The sequence below is a fragment of the Pseudochaenichthys georgianus genome, chromosome 14 (genome assembly GCF_902827115.2).
Source record: "Pseudochaenichthys georgianus chromosome 14, fPseGeo1.2, whole genome shotgun sequence".
NCBI lineage: Eukaryota > Metazoa > Chordata > Actinopteri > Perciformes > Channichthyidae > Pseudochaenichthys > Pseudochaenichthys georgianus.
Genome location: NC_047516.1, coordinates 17,943,454 through 17,960,621, shown reverse-complemented (window position 1 = coordinate 17,960,621; position 17,168 = coordinate 17,943,454). Strand labels below are relative to the sequence as shown.

General features: G+C 41.1%; 1 protein-coding gene across 2 annotated transcripts in view; it reads right to left on the bottom strand.

Moving 5' to 3' along the window:
- LOC117458215 (ryanodine receptor 1-like) overlaps positions 1-17,168 on the bottom strand; it is a 63,409-nt gene that overhangs the window by 30,824 nt on the left and 15,417 nt on the right. Inside the window, exons 36-80 of one of the 2 annotated variants that reach the window (XM_034098548.1) lie at positions 16,504-16,942; positions 15,377-15,934; positions 15,090-15,290; positions 14,542-14,653; positions 14,278-14,421; positions 13,722-13,995; positions 13,506-13,620; positions 13,216-13,348; positions 13,039-13,133; positions 12,827-12,962; positions 12,524-12,710; positions 12,295-12,406; positions 12,078-12,198; positions 11,783-11,952; positions 11,464-11,684; positions 11,285-11,375; positions 11,056-11,196; positions 10,334-10,497; positions 10,146-10,224; positions 9,907-9,996; positions 9,687-9,827; positions 9,525-9,602; positions 9,379-9,454; positions 9,158-9,281; positions 8,588-8,703; positions 8,418-8,485; positions 8,203-8,324; positions 8,014-8,063; positions 7,483-7,543; positions 7,259-7,385; positions 7,022-7,133; positions 6,859-6,940; positions 6,635-6,765; positions 6,222-6,542; positions 5,873-6,113; positions 5,636-5,723; positions 5,455-5,547; positions 4,971-4,985; positions 2,019-2,189; positions 1,801-1,860; positions 1,580-1,714; positions 837-949; positions 630-726; positions 431-540; positions 277-328 (exon numbers count right to left, since the gene is read on the bottom strand). In XM_034098548.1, the coding sequence (XP_033954439.1) occupies positions 277-328; positions 431-540; positions 630-726; positions 837-949; positions 1,580-1,714; positions 1,801-1,860; positions 2,019-2,189; positions 4,971-4,985; positions 5,455-5,547; positions 5,636-5,723; positions 5,873-6,113; positions 6,222-6,542; positions 6,635-6,765; positions 6,859-6,940; positions 7,022-7,133; positions 7,259-7,385; positions 7,483-7,543; positions 8,014-8,063; positions 8,203-8,324; positions 8,418-8,485; positions 8,588-8,703; positions 9,158-9,281; positions 9,379-9,454; positions 9,525-9,602; positions 9,687-9,827; positions 9,907-9,996; positions 10,146-10,224; positions 10,334-10,497; positions 11,056-11,196; positions 11,285-11,375; positions 11,464-11,684; positions 11,783-11,952; positions 12,078-12,198; positions 12,295-12,406; positions 12,524-12,710; positions 12,827-12,962; positions 13,039-13,133; positions 13,216-13,348; positions 13,506-13,620; positions 13,722-13,995; positions 14,278-14,421; positions 14,542-14,653; positions 15,090-15,290; positions 15,377-15,934; positions 16,504-16,942 (6,367 nt within the window). The remainder of the gene's footprint in view (positions 1-276; positions 329-430; positions 541-629; positions 727-836; positions 950-1,579; positions 1,715-1,800; positions 1,861-2,018; positions 2,190-4,970; positions 4,986-5,454; positions 5,548-5,635; positions 5,724-5,872; positions 6,114-6,221; positions 6,543-6,634; positions 6,766-6,858; positions 6,941-7,021; positions 7,134-7,258; positions 7,386-7,482; positions 7,544-8,013; positions 8,064-8,202; positions 8,325-8,417; positions 8,486-8,587; positions 8,704-9,157; positions 9,282-9,378; positions 9,455-9,524; positions 9,603-9,686; positions 9,828-9,906; positions 9,997-10,145; positions 10,225-10,333; positions 10,498-11,055; positions 11,197-11,284; positions 11,376-11,463; positions 11,685-11,782; positions 11,953-12,077; positions 12,199-12,294; positions 12,407-12,523; positions 12,711-12,826; positions 12,963-13,038; positions 13,134-13,215; positions 13,349-13,505; positions 13,621-13,721; positions 13,996-14,277; positions 14,422-14,541; positions 14,654-15,089; positions 15,291-15,376; positions 15,935-16,503; positions 16,943-17,168) is intronic. The other variant, XM_034098550.1, reaches the window with a different exon arrangement.

The following is a 17,168-nucleotide window of genomic DNA, read 5'->3' as shown; positions in this document are numbered from 1 at the left end:
AGAATTCGGTCCATAAAATATCAGAAATAGAAAAAAAATGTCATTCTAGTTTCTCAAAGATCAAGGGCAGTATTTGTAAATGAAGTTAATGTCTTGTTTTGTTAGAGAACAAAGACAAAGGAAATCTCTTGAGAGGCTGAAAACAGTTATTTGTTCATGAATAATCTTATGGTTAATCGATTATCAAAATAGTCTGACATTGATTCACTCTTGAACAACTAAGTGATAAGTCAACTAATCGTTTTAGTTCTATGGTCAAAACCCTTTGTCACTCACCTTTGCCATAATATCTGCATATGCCATATACAGATGATCTGTATCAAGTTTACTGAAATGAAGACAAGAGAAGAGAGTTGGTCAACAACCTACCACCCTGTGTTTAAACCACATTCCAGCATTTCAGTTCAGTAAAAGCGATGATCTATCCAACCTCTTTTCTGTAAGAGCAGTACGACTGAAATGCAGAATAAGCTGGTGGAGGGGATCTGGCTTCGTTTCTCTTTCTTCCTCTTCATCTCCTTCTTCTTGCTTCATCGCTTTCTGGGATGCACAAGGAGAGGAAGAGCAAATAATGTCAGAGAAAAAAAAAAACACTATTCAAGATCAAACAGATGTTAGATAACACTCACAGATAAGTCATTTATCATCCTGTCTTCAAACGAGTAACCCTCCGAGTGAAGCCAGTTGCGTTTGTATCCCTCCAGGAACATGTTTGAAGCTCGGTGCCTGCAATGCAAAAAAACAAAACCATAAACAACTTGTATTTGCACTTTGAAACATCTGAAACAGTTTTTTTTTTTAACACCCTACTTGTGACCTTGATATGCTTCACTAACCTGGGAATGTTGTATAGAGGTGTCATCCTAAAGCAAGCGACCACCGCCCTGCGCCTCTGCTTAGACAACAGTTTGTGCCACACCATCTTCTTGGATTTAAACGGGTGCTCCGTCTGTCACAGAGGAGGGAGTCATTGGCAGAGTGGCCAAACAATTCCTATGGTTACTTTTAATGTACTGCAGGAAAAGTGTGAAGTCATTTTTGACCGATTTCCCTCTCAACACCAATTACTACAGTTTTCACATGTCATCATTTAAGATATGATTCCAGTGAAAAGTTATCATAATCAGAAATACTTTAATAATCCTATAGGGACATTTTCATGACAGCATAAAATGAAATGGAAGAAAAACAAAATATATATATAAACAAAATAAGTAATAATGTGCAATAAAAGATCAAATAACATGTATAAACACAATACATAAATAAAAATGTGCAATAAATATCAGATAAACTAAAAAGAATGAAATAATAATAATACATGGGATTTTTATAGCACTTTTCCTAATGCTCAAAGACGCTTTGTACGTACAATCTGAACAGAAACAGTACAAAGAAAACAAAAAACATAAACAATAGAAATAAATAAGAAGTCAAGTGCCATCATTTTGACAACAACCCTTTGCCATGTCTGACACTCCAAAGGGATGAGTTGAACAGCCTGCCATTCATCTACTCCAAATGATGGAGAGACTGTATGCATCTTCAGTAAAGACATGTATGGTTGAGAATAACTCACCACTTCAAGGTGGTAGAGGACGGCAGAAACCTCCTGCACTCTTTTGACAACTTTCATCGGAGCGTCAGCATCTTCAGCCTTCCCTGCCATCACCTTGTAGAGAGCCATCTGCCAGCGCATCGACGGGTTGTCCACCTTTCCCAAACAAAGGGATACAGAGCTTCCTGATATGTATTCTGCTTATGTATCACAAATGAGATTCCAACATTAAAGAGCTATACCTTGCCCTGAAGATGAAGGTTGTTCTGCAGGAACTCTCTAACTTCTTCATCAGTGTCTCTCTGAAAAGTAAAACGTTTATCAACCATTGTGCTCCTAAACAATGGGAGGTAAAACTGTTGAAAGTGGAATGGTTACTTTGCTAAGGCTACAACAGGGTTACAAGTCAGACAACAGAAGCTTACACTAATCAAGTTCATTTAAAGTAATATAAAACTACCAAGGAGTATCGGATCTTGGCCAAGTTGATAAGCTCCTGATCGGCGGGAGAGCACATGTTGAGGCCTATGGGGAGCATCTTTTTCAAGGCAGCCACAATAAGTGAAGTCTGCACTGAGTAACGGTCTCCACGTCTCTTCTTCTTGGTGCGCTCCGTATCTGAGCCTCCACCCTGAGAAAAGGGACGATAACCAGAAAGCATTCACAGCATCTGATAAAATGCCAGAGGTATGAAACGACAGTTACCACTGCTTTGAATCGAAAGACATTACACCATTGATTCATTGCCAGGCATTAAAGGGATATAAGCCCTCGCCAGTTTAACCTAGAAACGACTGCAACACCACAAGAGAAAATATGCTGCTGATTCCATGTACAGTATATGCTACTGTACATCACATACAGTATGATGTAAGACAATGACATTATTTTAAATCTATGACAAAGCTAGGTGATTGTTTTAACACAATGAACATCCTCCTACCTTTTAGTAATGACTATGCCGTTCTGCAAGCTCTTCAAGAGGAAAGTATGCAAACAGTAGATCTCCCCGCGTCGAAATACCCAGCTAAATTCACTTGGCTTTTAAAACATGTTACTGTCAACAGAAAACGTTGTATTTTTAATTCCCCAAATATTTAAGTAGTTGTTTCTCTGAGCTCAGACTGGTAAGTAGAGGGTTTTGTGAAAATGTGTGGGCAACGTGGGAAAATAGCTGGCTTTGGGAAAGGGAAAGGGTCTTATAAGAAACAAAATCAGTGAAATTACATTGAAACAACATGCAACAGAAAACAGATTTCATTCAAGTGACAATCCATTCAGCATTCCATGAACATGATAAATATCTAAAACAAACTCCTGGGTTTTTCTTTAGTTGTGAAATTAAATGTTGTAACAACAGCAGCCAAAGATTAAAATATTAGATGATGTTACAGTACACAATTCTTGAAATTAGAGTTAGACCTATTAGTGTTCAGGCTGTTAATAACACACACCTGCTTGCATCCTGAGCTCCTACTCTGTTTCTGTGACAGTCCTTCTGTTACCTGCTCTTTCTGGAGTCCTCCAAGATGTGCGAATGAATGTGAGAGCATACAATGTATAAATGCATTTTGTCAAATATGAATGTTTAATCTATTAAATGCATGTTCCGTGAATAAGTCACATGGCATTTCTATTCGAGCCATAGAATTGTAGGGGTCAAAACTCAGGTATTAGGAATTGATTTCCCCCAATTCTCAATATTTCTAACAAAAAGGCAATATTTTAAATACACTATGAACCGTGTTTATATCAGACCAGTTCAAATGTATTATTACTTGGTATTTCTCATCAGCAACCACACAGAAAAGTATAGATTGTAAAGTTAAAGGAGAAATTAAGAAGTAAAACTGACTTGGGGACTTAGCAACTGCATCAATGAGATATTGATACTCATATATTGCTGCTAGAAAGAACTAAAGCAGCTAATTATCCACAAAATCCCATGTTGGCTATTATGGTGTTGTTTATAGCGACTCGAGTATGTATTCCCTTAGCTAGCCGTGTATGAACAATGGCTAGAATTTAGTCCTTTGATTAATTGAAATCAAAATTCAGACTCATACATTAAGGCGAAAATGTAAAAGTGTACAGAAGAGCCCGGTTACAGGCTTTCTATCGGAAATATCTTAATTGGAGGTGTTTGTTGGGTTCTCGTCGTAAGACATGTCTTATCAAGTCATTCCCTGAGGCCCTATGCCCCCCTATCCAAGTTAAAACAAACACTATCAGTGCCAGATGTGCATCATCCACTGCTCCTGCTTTAATTCAGTGCCAGACACAAGTGTGTTATGGAAGACTAGTTTAGAGGAAACAGGGTGCAAAGCATTTTGGGGAATAATATAGAAAATAAGAGTGAATTAATGTATTGGTTAGGTTCATGGTGATTTGGAGCACATTCTAAAGAGGGAACCCAACAAATAGTTTCATGGAAAATCTGCTTCAGTGAAATTAAGCATCAAGTCATGTGTTAGTGTGGATACTAGGGAGTGTAAAAGGAAACTAAGCCATGATGTACCATGGCATTTCCAGGGAGGAGAGAAGAAAGAGCACAGAGAAGATTAACATCATCCCCTAGTGGCAAAAAGCTGCATTACAGAAGCTACAGGTCAACTATCCTTCAACGAAAAAGAAACAAAAGACATACTCGAAGATTCCACCTCAACTACGATCAGAAAAGAGCAAACTCAGTGACAGGATGATGGCACTGTGCTTTCACTGCCGCATCGGGCTCGGTGTAAAGCCCAGTGCCATGAGCCCAAATCTACAGCTGAGTACTTTCATCAAGCGCCTCTCGACTCCCCCCCTCACACACTGGCAAGACTGGGGATGGCCCACAGATGGGGCCTGCCCATTTGATCCGTTATGAGAATAATGTGTGATTCGTCCTATTGCACAATCATACATTTTTCTATAAAATACATCTTGTATATGATATATCAAGCAGACATAAATCAGTTGTGTGTGACATGGAGTGATCCATTCTAGGACTGTGTGTTGGCACACTGGGGTATAGCAAAACTAATGACAGTGTAAGTGGATCCAAACTCCATCTGTTGCTCCTTTGAAGAGACTTCTAGCAAGGATTTTCATATTCTATTAATATGTATACCTTTGTATTTATAGCAATGACAAATTCTCAACTGTTACACTCTGAATAGACTGCAAGGTATTCATGACTAAGCAGATACCACTGCGTGTACAGAGAAAGCATTTGAATTAGTTGTCTCAGATCATGTTTCCCTGTAGGGAATGTGGAGATCTCTGTGTGTGTCTGAGTGTACTTTTTGTGTGTGTGGATGCGCTATATGTGGATCAGATGTGCCAGTGTGCTGGAGAGGTTGATGAAAAGCTCCCCCAAAGTGAGGTGCCATGCGGTCAGCACAGCGGTCGTGCAGGAACAAAGTCTAACCTCTGAGTCCCCGCCCTGGAAACCCAGCCGCAACCCAAAAGAAGAGGACGAAGGACAGCCAAAGAGAGAATATTGTTAACACAACTGCTATTGTTCTAAAACAATAACAACTTAAAATCAACCTCCATAAGTTGTAGGAGGCTTTTCTTTGTTAACCAAGTTCAATAAAAAGGATATTAAAGAATATAACAAAAAAAAACAGCAGGGTTATTAACCACCTGGTTAAGATTTCTGTGCCTTTCTTTTTACGATTTATTTCTTTGATTATAGTCTGTGATACAATATTATTTGTTACAGCCATACTATGGGTTATAATAGTTTAATTAATGGCCATTACACCTGGCTGAAAATGGTTGTAACAAAATCTTAAAATTATGATAACAAGGGTAAAAAAAAACTACAGTTGTAAGGCAATATACCTGATTTAAGATCTGACACTATAGCAGCTTCCCAGCAGCGCTGGTTCTGCCTTTCTTTAACTCACCATGCTCATTTTGCTCTTGCTGTCAGCAGTGAGGAATGACATGTTATTGATCTCATTCATCACCACGAAGTTCTGTTCCTCTCGTTTGAAGTTCTACAATGGAGAGAGAAATGGAAATAATACAGTAACGGATGCAAGTTGCAGCATGTGGCTTAATTTAAAGGCAAGGGGACATACTCACATGAGACTTGGACCAGAAAATAAAGACCTCTCCAACCATTCGGAAGAGCTCCTCTGCATCTGGGTCTGGGCATGTCAGCCATCTTGCCCTGCAGAACAAATAACTTTAAGGCTCCCCAGAGTCGCAACAAGTGTGGCTTATGAACAATGATTGAACGGATATGTGCATTGTGTTTCTGTCACTAGCAGGCAGGATTCACCGTTCAAAATGTGTGATATGTTGCTGATTGTAATGTACCTGTTGTTGTCCACGTAGCGAATAAGCAGAGGGTAGAGCGCATACAAGTCTCTGCAGAGGACAGCAAACTCATCACGTATAGTGCCGTCTTCCTCATCTCCCTCTGATTTCCCCTCCATGCGCAAATGGTCTTCCTCAGCCACCACCTTTGAAGTGCGTTTTTTCAGCTTCTCCATTGTAGGGATGAAGTGGGACTTGAGCATTTCTGGCTTTGCTCTGCTGACAATGGGCTGTGAAAACACTAAAAGAGAAAGAAAATGGCGTTATCTAACTTGCCCCAAAACTCACTCAGGCGTACACTGTGATGTATACAGTGTTTTTACCTAATAGAGGATAACAAGAAACTCACCAGCCAACCTCTTCATCCAAGAGGCTTCATCAATACCCAAGTTGTTGACAACAATTTTCATGATGCTGCCAAGCAGCTGATTGAGATGTTCGGATGTGACATCTGTGCAGATCTGGCACTCCATCTCAGGGAAGTTCTCCAGTCCTCTCTCCCACCAGCGAGGCAGGTAGTTACACAGCATGGGCAGAGTGATTTCAATCACATGAGGCATCTCCGTGTACCGGGCCCCTGACTCTGCCAGTTCCCCGATCTCCTTGAGTAGAGCGTCCAGCTCAGGAATGTCTGGACATAGCTCATGGACCTCATTGGGAAGGCCCAAGACTTTGGTATTCACAAACAGGAAGATACATTAATTCACTTCAGAAACAAGACGTTGTCAGTAAATGATGCTGAGGGAAGGGCAAAGCACTCACTGGCTCTCTCCCTCGGTGTCTTTGTGGTGTAAACAGAGAAAGCATTGAATTCATTTAGATTGGGCTCGAGGTAGGCCACTGGCATCGCTGCTGCAAGGTGAGCCAAACACTCCCCTAGAGCTGGCCTCTGCCTGTAAATGCAAACACGACTGTTCAACAAAATGCTCCTGAGGACTCCTTCTAAATAACGTTACAGATTTCAATGTATGAAGATATGGAATTACCTCTCAACATGTGGATTCTTGACAGTCCCAAGAGAGTAGATACTACACATGATTCGATAGCATGACATCTGAAGATCATCCACTGTATGATAGAAACAGAGACATGTAAAGCAGTCAGGATACATACAACAGAGCAGAAATGTGCTTATGTGAAAGCACTCACGCATGACATCATCTCCAAACTGGTGCTGAGCGACGTGATCGAACAGGGAGGTGAGCACCGGCAGCAGGGCGATGGTTGTGTAGTTGATGTTCTGGGACACACCTTTCACTTGCTATAAAAGAGAATATATGAACATGGTCTTAGGATAGTTAAGGTATAATGAGTAGAAAATACTTTGCAGAAGTTGGGGGTAGGAATATATGCAAGACCATTTCAAACATGTTGCTCTCCTATTACCTGATTGCCTTTGGATACTTTGCCCAGTTTGAGATTCTCTACCATCTTCTCTATGTCATCAGCAGCACTCTCAAAGAATGACCGCAGCCCCGCTTTCACAATCTCCGGCCCGGACTTCATTACTGTCCTAATAAACGCAAATAACAAAGATTATAATGAAGAACAAAAACACTTTTATCCTAATGGCTTTATGTATTTTGTGAGGAAATAAAAAAATACTAAACCTTGCATCCAATGACCGAGCCAGAATGTGAAGACAGTTAACAATAGCCGAAGCGTCCGTTCCTGCACATGCAAATACACTTGTGCTGTTAACAAAACATTCAGATCATCACATACTGTCACGCCACTTGCTTTCACCTGAGTGATGGAAAAATACATTTCATTTTTATTTGTCCCGCTCATGGTATGCAAAAACAAATGTACAATAATTGCCAACAAAACATGACTCTACCAAAACACCATTGAACGAAAAGGAGCAGGGAGAAGAATACAATCTTATGTGATCTGCCCCTTTCCAAAAAAAACTAAATAAATACAAATAGATGGTCTGCCCTTCATAATATTTTTTTTTCACAGCCAAACATAACAGTATCTTAGGATACTAAGAGAAACACAAAATAAATACTTATTTCCCACTTGACGGTTAACGGAAAGAAACAAAACAACAAAGATTACATTTCAGCCACACATGAGAAACACAGAAAAGATTGAAAAGATTCAGAAAGATTGATGTTGAGAGACAAACATCTTACCAAAGAGAGAAACTCTGTGCCTCACCAGAGCGGACATTTTACAGAAGATACTATAAAGGGAAGGGAAGAAAAGGGAAATACAAGAAAAAAGAGATTTTGATGAAAGAGGGAAAGTTATATGAAATGAAAAAAGGACAAATCCTGTTTAGGTGACATCTGCAGTATATTCATATAAAAAAGAGAGATCACCTCGCAATCATCTCCTTCTCCTTGTTGGAAGAATGTCCACCACTACCCAGAACTTTAGCAGGCGTCGACAAGAAGTAGAGGCAGTGGTTTTTGAAATATTGGTTGATAAGAGGCATCAAGATCTGAAAATAGGGAGTTTTCACACTTAGTACAGAGATGAGGACAAGTTGGTCCTTAAAAACTGTGGCAACACGAGCTTTGCACAATACTCTCACCTTGGCAAAGAATTTGATTTCCTGCTCATGAGGAGACTTTTCCACTCGTCCACTGCTTACCACAGCCTCTGTGAAACACATTTGCAAAATACGATACAATATTATTAGTGTAACTATTGTGATACTATCAGATGTGACAGGGTATGCTCTTCATTCATGCTCCACAGTACCAAGATGAGCGATGAACTCCTGGGCAATTTCCATCCATTTCAGCAGCTTCTGCAGGAAACCGTAAGCGAATCTCTTCTCGATGGATGAGATGTCAGACTCCATATCTTTCAGGCCCCTGAAGTGAAACACAGTTTAACACTTTGTGCTTGAATTTAATGAAAGATTTCCCACATACAGTCAAAAATGTAGGATCATAAACAGAAGGATATACCGAAAACTTAGAATATCTTTTAATGATTTGTTGTTCTGTAAGTGTTTTTAAAATATAGTAAATAAAGCACTTTATAGAAAATATACTTTGGCAATTGTATGCCTTGAAACAGCTTCAAATGTGCACGGCTTCATGCATCCAGTCTTTCTGTGTTGTATCATCCACTTTTGACTTTCACTTTCATCTGTATTAATACTCTAATTAAATGTGTGTCATTTAAAGGGCCAGGTACTCTGGGGGTATTACCCGCTGTGGCCACACAATTAACATATTAAACAGAAAATATGTAAGCAGAGTTAATCAATTAGAATAGACACACAAATACAGTTCCCTGATAATTGTTCTTCTGCATTATTACCTTGTGCAAGCATAACCATTGAGCTGCAGGAACTTGAGCAGCTCATACGCCTTCTCTCTGTCCCGTGCCTTTTCTTTGGCCGTGAGAGTGTCATAGGGCACCAGCAGAGGATGTGTCCCACCGCCTACAACAAACAGAGGCACAATCTAAAGTCATCCAGAAAGCCAAATCTCTCAGTTTCTATACGTCTAGGTCCCCTTCTCCAGAAAAATATATCTTACCTTTGGACTGTATTTCCAACTTTTTCTTACGCCCCCAGGTGTTGTGGTAGTTTTCTGCCAGTTGCTCTGCCATAGACTGTGAACAAATATAAACTATGAATAAGGATTAGAAACTAAGATAACAGCACAGAAGGTTCAATATTTACCTGTAGGTCTCTTGAAAGAGCCATGTGTGTGACATCAATGGGCTGTGGACTGTAGCCCTGGCTTGGGTCATAGGTTGCCTATATCAAAAATACCTAGCATTACATACTGTACAATAAACAACAATGGCTGAGATATTAAGTATTTATACAACTGCTTCATACCTGAGCTGTCTGTGAGATCTTTCGAGATACTGTCTTCTTCTTATCCGACTCTTCGTCCTCTCTAGCTTTATCTAGGTTCCACTCCCACGCAAGCATGGCTTTGACCGACTCTTTGATTGGCCAACGGTAGATCTCTTTGTCCTGCCAGAAGAAAAAGTCAGTGTGATCATGACCAGGGACGCTTTATATGCGTTAACGCCGAACACGACTGTAAACCTACCTTTTCTGAGAAGGTTTTGTAGGGTCTGAGCATGGGATGAGTTTTTGCATTGTCATCCAGCACCTCACCGTATGACCAGTTATTCTGGATCTAAAACATAGAAACAAGTTTAAAATTGTGTTACAGCTGACATTTATGCTTACAAATATAATGCATTCTTAGCTGTTGAAACTAAACACAAGTGTTGATCCTGAAATAGCTGAAGAATAATAGGAAGTTATTAAACAATCCTGTTCTACCTTCTCAAAGGCCCATCTATCATGTGTATATTCAGCATATTTGTTGATAAAGGGATCCAGTCTTTCAGGGATGATGGTGCTGTGATTGGAGAGAGAATCAGTGAATTTAGCTTTTATCATTTTGAGACATATTATTATTATTTGAGATGTCGATGTCTTGGGAGTTATAAAAACACAAATCCTCTCACTTTGTGGTCTCTACTGGTTTAGGATCAAAGTTTCCCTCTGCATCTACTGATGCCTTTTTCTCCGTTTTGGAGGAGTAGCTGGCGTCCACATAGTCGGGAGGAATGGCTCCAGCAATGGCGCAAATGCACGGCATTGAAATCTTGAAAATCTCAGCATCAAATTTCTGAAATCAAAATGTAAATGAATGAATTAAAATATGCTCATAAGTTGACCCCCCACGCACACCACAACACAGACTATACACCCCTTGCTGCTAAATACCAACAAACTATGTGCAATATGTAAATGCTGTTAATAACTGTGTAATATATACCTGGCTGCTAAATCCTTAGAACTGTTACAAGGTGTGTATTTTGTAAATTGTGTAACTTGCTGCTGTTAAATACCAACCACATACGTGCAATATGTGCTAGATGTGCAATATATATAGATGCCGTTAATAACTGTGTAATATATACCTGGTTTCTAAATCCTAAGAAATGTAACAGGATGTGTATATATTTTAAATTATGTAACTTTTTATTTTTTATTATATATTTTTTATTATATCATAACTTAGTACTTTTTTTTAATGCATGTCACATATTTAACATATGTAACATAAAGCTGTCTGTGGCTCTTTTCCCTGCTGTAACTACGCAAATGTCCCCTCCGTGGGACTAATAAAGGTATTCTGATCAACTGAAAAAGAAACCCTCATATACAGTAGCTGTTGCTTCACCTTGTGTGCTAGCGATTCAAAGATGCCCCAGAACAGTTTGCGGGTCAGATGCAGCTCCTCTTCTGATGCCAGTCCAAAGTTGGCCCAACCATTAGGGAGGCAATAATACTTCCAACAACGCTCATAGTGGTTGGTCAAAAGCTGCAGGATGTAAAAAAAAGGGAAAGTAAACATTAATACAAGAAGAGTCGTGTTTTAATTGTTTTATCATGTTTTAAAGTGCTTATACCTTCAGTGGCATTTTGGCGTACTCATTGAGAATGGGCACATCAAACACCAGCCGTCTCAGCAGGTGCTGAAGCATGGATGGACGTAGATGTCTGATGAAAAGAAAAACACAGAAAACATTCAATATAACCTTGGATATGTTTGATTACAAAACAACATTTGCCAGGAGGTTGAACTCACTTGCACAGAGCCATGAGGCACTCTTCAATGATGTCTCTTTGCGCCTTTGTGAAGGCTCGACCACGAGACAGCCGGTAGATCGTGTGCAACATGGAGTCAATCATTATGGCTCTGTGGTCACTGCCAGCGAAGAGCGGAGCACACTTAGTGATGAGTGGCAACACAGCAGAACACAGGTAGCGGTTCAAAGCCAGGGCCATCTCTGTGGTGCAGAAAGCAGCCTGATGGACAGAGATTGGTGAATTAAGTCAGACAGTAATATGAATATTCTTCTTCCCAAAGCCCATATACGTATGTTTGTAAATGTTTTGATGCTCACCGTGTCCAGAGAGGCAGCAGCCCTCATGTCAGGCAGAAAGCCCACCTCCAGCACATGGAGCAGGAAATCCTGGTTGTCAATACCGTACACTCTGTCCAGGAACAGAACCATGGGAGCCTTGTGATCCGGCACGAAGCTGGCTGACATCTTTGGTTCAATGATGCTGTTGTCTAAGCACGACAAAAAAAAACATTTAACATAAATCATTGTGAATGTAAAAAGTCGGATAGAAGTGATCAGATGGTAAAGAAGCCATTGAACTTTATAAATGTCAAATGTTTTCCCAAGTGTTTACCTTTTCCAAACGAAGGAATCTGAACAGAAAGGCTGATGACTCCCACCAGATCCTCAATAGGGACCAGAGACCTCAGAATGGCCCTGATCCTCAGAGCCTCACCCTTACCAGCCTGGATCAACTGCAGAGACACAAATAAACATTTTGATCGAGTTGCCCTATTCCTGCATCTTCCTTCCTTTCTTCCACCTTTTTGAAAACCCCAGTGTTCTCTTACATGCATCTCTGGAGCACAGCGTCCCAGCAGATCAATAAGGGCAGAGTAGAAGGACATGATGGCATTTCCTAGGTGCACCTTGTTCTCCTCATGCTGCTCCTCTCCTCCAAACCTAGCAGAAAAAAAAACATTGTGGCTCTTTATCAAACACCGGGGGGAGGTAATGCACACTTTGGCACCTCATTAAATACGATCAGAAGGCTGTTAAGACAAAGCTAATAACTCTTACATGGGAAAGCGTCTATCCTTCTTAACACTAGGGCCATCCCTTGCAGGGTCTTCAGATATTTTGATGGCCTCCTCTATCGCAGCCAGCAGACCATTACCACCCTCGCCTCTGAGAGCTGGACCGAAGCACTCAGGCCTGCGAATGAGGAGACGTACCACCACGTTGGCATTCTCTTCTACGCTCTCTCCTGTAGATGGAAGAACAACGTACTAACTGTTATAAAGGCAAAAAATATGTATTCATTTGAAATCAGCGCATTAGAAATTGGTATATTGCATCATTTAGCAATTATTAAAATCTGACCGTTGACAAACACAGCAAAACGAAGAAAGTCGAGGTATTTCTCTCCACCACAAGGGTTCCAGCCAATGTCAGGGTAGCCTTTAGACAGCAGCATTGGACAACTCTGAAGTCCACATCCTGCTAAATATTTCACCACCTGGAAATATAACAGTGTATTTAAGCATTGACGAAGTTTGAACAATGCTTGTTTGGTACATATTGACGGTTTTTACCATTTCTAGGTCTTGCTCTTGGAGAGCCAATGCTAGCTCGTTGTTGTCGATACAAGAGGCTGCAGCCACGTCCAAGGGGGTGGAGCCTCGCATTCCTAAAGAATAGCAGAAAATGTCCAGCTTAATGACAGCTCACACTTCAAGAGCATCAATAATAATGCTGATAAAGACAATCACCAAGGCCGATGCCACTGTTCTGTAGAAGGTAGCTGAGGTGGTCGAACATAGAGCGCTGATTTTGACGACTGATGCGACAGAAGTAGCAGAGAAAGCGGCAGCAGTTCGTCACCACTCGAGGGAATCTGATCTCCTGTTGGAGGAAGAATGTTATACATGTAAGGTTAAGTAGCGTAACATCTATCTATCTCATTGTATTACTCCGTCTTTCACTTTGTGGGAATACTAAGCAAAGTCTTTCTGTGTATTGAGGATATTTAATACTAAGTTAAGCAGAGGACAAAACATACCTTGGAGTCCCCGCCGCCAAGGACATTAACCATGACCTCCATGACAGTTTCATGCATGCCCAGAGCTCGCATCAAGTTGGGGTGTTGATAGAAAACTTTGTTACTCATGATGTTTCTAAGGAAGAAAAAAATTAAGTTCAGTTTCTGTCACGTGTAGTTATCTAGGAATTCACTTTAAGGCAAGATATTCAGAAATCATTTAAATGTTATAATGACCCGATGCTTTGAATCATTAGCCTCTCCTCTTCAGGACCCATCTGGACAATAAGCAGTGAGCGGATCTGGCCCAAGCACTCTAGCAGGTCCATGGTATCGTGGATTGACACGCCGTTGATGGTGTAGGCTTTGGGAAGGGCACGCATGAGCTCACCCAGCCCATCATACTGTCTGTGGAGCAGGCTAAACATCATGCGCACGAGCTCTGGGTTCTGGATGAAAGACTCCTGGGCCCAATGGATCATTGTATGAGAAATCAGCTCCTGCAATGTGCCTGGGATACAAAGAACATAGAGTTAAGCAATCATACTGAAGACACCATATTAAAGTGACTGTGGAAACGTTTTTACGGGGTGGTAAAATTAGCTGCTCCATTAAGTAAGGCAAGGCAAGGCACGTTTATTTATATAGCACCTTTCAACACAAGGCAATTCAAAGTGCTTTAGAAAGAAAGTGTCACTTTACAAAAGGAATATTTCTATTATCTCCAGACAAACAGTGAAACAATGCAGTCTTATTCCAGATGTATGTGACATGTAGAAGAAGAGAGACTCACTTGGTTTTTTATCTTCCTGCGGCTCAGGCTCCACCTCCACTTTCTTCTCACGGACTTTTTTCACCTTTGCCAACAAACGGACCAGTCGGCCACGGACCGAATTATCCACCTCTTCCTCCTCTTCTTGTTCTTCAATATGAACACCTGCGAGGGAAGTTTTAAATCAGATAGTGTAACTTCTATTCAAATTCTCCATCTGCAGTGTTTACCTAAGATGCAGATGTTGGTAGTAGACTTGATTATACTGTATAGATAAACACTGACCACAGTGAGCCAGCAGGAAATTGTGGAAAATCAGCAGAGCATCGCGGACTTCATCAGGAACGGGGCACTGATCGTCCTCAGAACAGTTCTTAAAGTTCATGAGCATATTGACCTAGACACACAGCAAAAAAAACAATTCCATTGTTATGGTACTTTTCTCAAAAGTTTTGCTCTTTGGAGAATTTCTCGGGTAAGTTCTCTTCCAGCGAGGACATTTTTAAACCAGCTGCACTGAAAAGTTATCAGTTTGACATAATTTCATCTGCATTTGCCAGGTTTTCTAACATAATTAAATGAAATACATCAATGACCAGAGAATGTAAGTCAGAAAACAAAGGTAGATTCCAAGTTAATTACTAACTGTGTTATAAGGATGGAGATTTTCCTCAACTGAACAAATCGTAATAAAATAAAATAAAAATGTTAACAAATGTACTATGCTTTCTCGGTATGCCTTTGTGTGTGTGTGTGTGTGTGTGTGTGTGTGTGTGTGTGTGTGTGTGTGTGTGTGTGTGTGTGTGTGTGTGTGTGTGTGTGTGTGTGTGTACCTGCTCCTGTGGCGGGGAGCGGAACTCCCGGGTCTTGCGGGCGGTCTCGGCTGCGCTCATGGTGAAGGCCAGCATCAGCTCGTTGTAGCGGTGCCTCTGGTTGGACTGTATCTGGCTGACAAACTGGTCTGAAAACGCAGTGATGGCCTCCACTCTGTGACGCAGCTCGCAGTCACAGAAATACTGCAGCAGAGTACACATCTGAAGGAAATAAATGAAAAAGGGTGAATCAGTTGCACAGTATCACTGGGAGGAACTGATTTTTTGTATCTTTTAAAAAGTCATACCTGCAGCTTGACAGACTCTGGTAGCTTCATCTGAAAGAGTCCCTGCTCCAGCTGTTCTTCTTTGTTCTCCTCTTTGATTTCTTTCTCTGTTTCCTCAGCGCCTTTCTCACCATTTACTGGCGCAGTCTCCACTTGCATTTCTCCGTGTGGCACGACAGCTTTCTCTAATTCTTCCTCCATTTCTTCCTCCTCCTCCTCTTCACCCAAGCCATCATCTTCATATTCCTCTTCTTCTTCCTCTTCACCCATGGCTTCATGCTCCCCTTGCTTTACCGCTCCTACTTCTGGGGGTGCTTTTTGTTCCTTTTCTTCCTTCGAATTGGCAATCTGCTCAGCAGGCTCCTCTGCTTTCTTACCACTGAACACTACGGGCTCAAGCATCTTCAGGATGTGCGTGACATCTTCATCGTCAAACACACCCATGATGAGGAGGGTACTGATGAGCTTCAGGATTGGAACAAAATGGAACTCAACACTACCGCCCACAGGATCTCTCATGGCTTGAACTCCATCTTGCACGGCCTCAGTCAGCATTTGTAAGGCTTTGGTCTTTAGCATCTGGAAATATAAGCACACTTGTCAATACTGCTTTTACTGGTTTACATCAAAGAATGCTTGTTATCATCCACAATCGTTAGGCAATTATCAAGGTAACCAGTAAGTGAGGCAATTTTTTCAGTCGGACAACATTGCAGGAGAAAGAGGCTATAAAAAGATTACATTATGAAAAAAATGTAGTACTGTAGATAAAAATGCAAGTACTGCATCAACAGTTTCTTTAGGGGCCCTGTTGTGCTCATTTTCAGGTCATATTTGTATTTTGGGCCACTACTGTGACATGTTTGGCTCTGCTGTGATGTCCCGCCCCTTAGCCAACCACATACAATGTGTTGGAGCGATAGTTAATACAGTAGAAGCACAAGTGTTATGTGTCACTATGTTATGGAAATAAACAAAGGAATCCAATGGAGGCTTTTCAGGCTGTGTGGGAGAGAAACTCCCTCTGGACCGAACTTTAAGATGTTAGCCTTTGTAGACTTACATTGTCATAAATCTATATTACCCACTACAGGAAAGGGGAAACCCCCAAAAGGGCCCCTTTAAGTGCTGAATGTGTTCAAACTCACCTGTAAGGGGATGCTTGGGCTCAGTGTGTAGATGTTTTGATCTGTTCCAACAAACCCGACAGAAGAAAAATGCAGTTTTGGGCGCAGACATGTCGTGAGTCCGACCCCAGGTAAAGCGTCAGATTTGTCCGAGTACAGTGTGATACTGCGTGTTTGGTCTGTCATGGGAACGATGAACTCCTTGTTGGTTCCCAGCCGGTTCCTCTTGGCAGACTCCAGGTGCATGCTGATGAGCAGGTCGTAGAAGCCGCTCCTCATCGGTCCGGGCAGGTAGGTGTTCTCGATGGCGTAGAAGAGCTGGGACTCGTCCACATGGCTGCACAGAGCGTGAGCCACACGGTTGTTTCCCAAAGCACACACCAAGCCGTACAGCTTCAGAGTGTGATAGTGGAACTTCAGCAGGTCCATACGTTCAGAAAGCTCCAGGATATCGATGCACCTAGAGGAATTTAAGAGGTTCATTTTGCTGACATTTTCTTTTACCACTCCTTACAATAAATGCATAGTCATCGTTTAACATGTGTGTGAGTGGTTACTGTATGTTTCTTTGATGTATTTTAAATGTTATGTACTCTGTTTTGTGTGTGTTATCTGTAATACTGTATGTTTGATAAATGTGTTTAACATTTTAAATGTTACGCTCTATTGCTGCTGTCTTGGCAAGG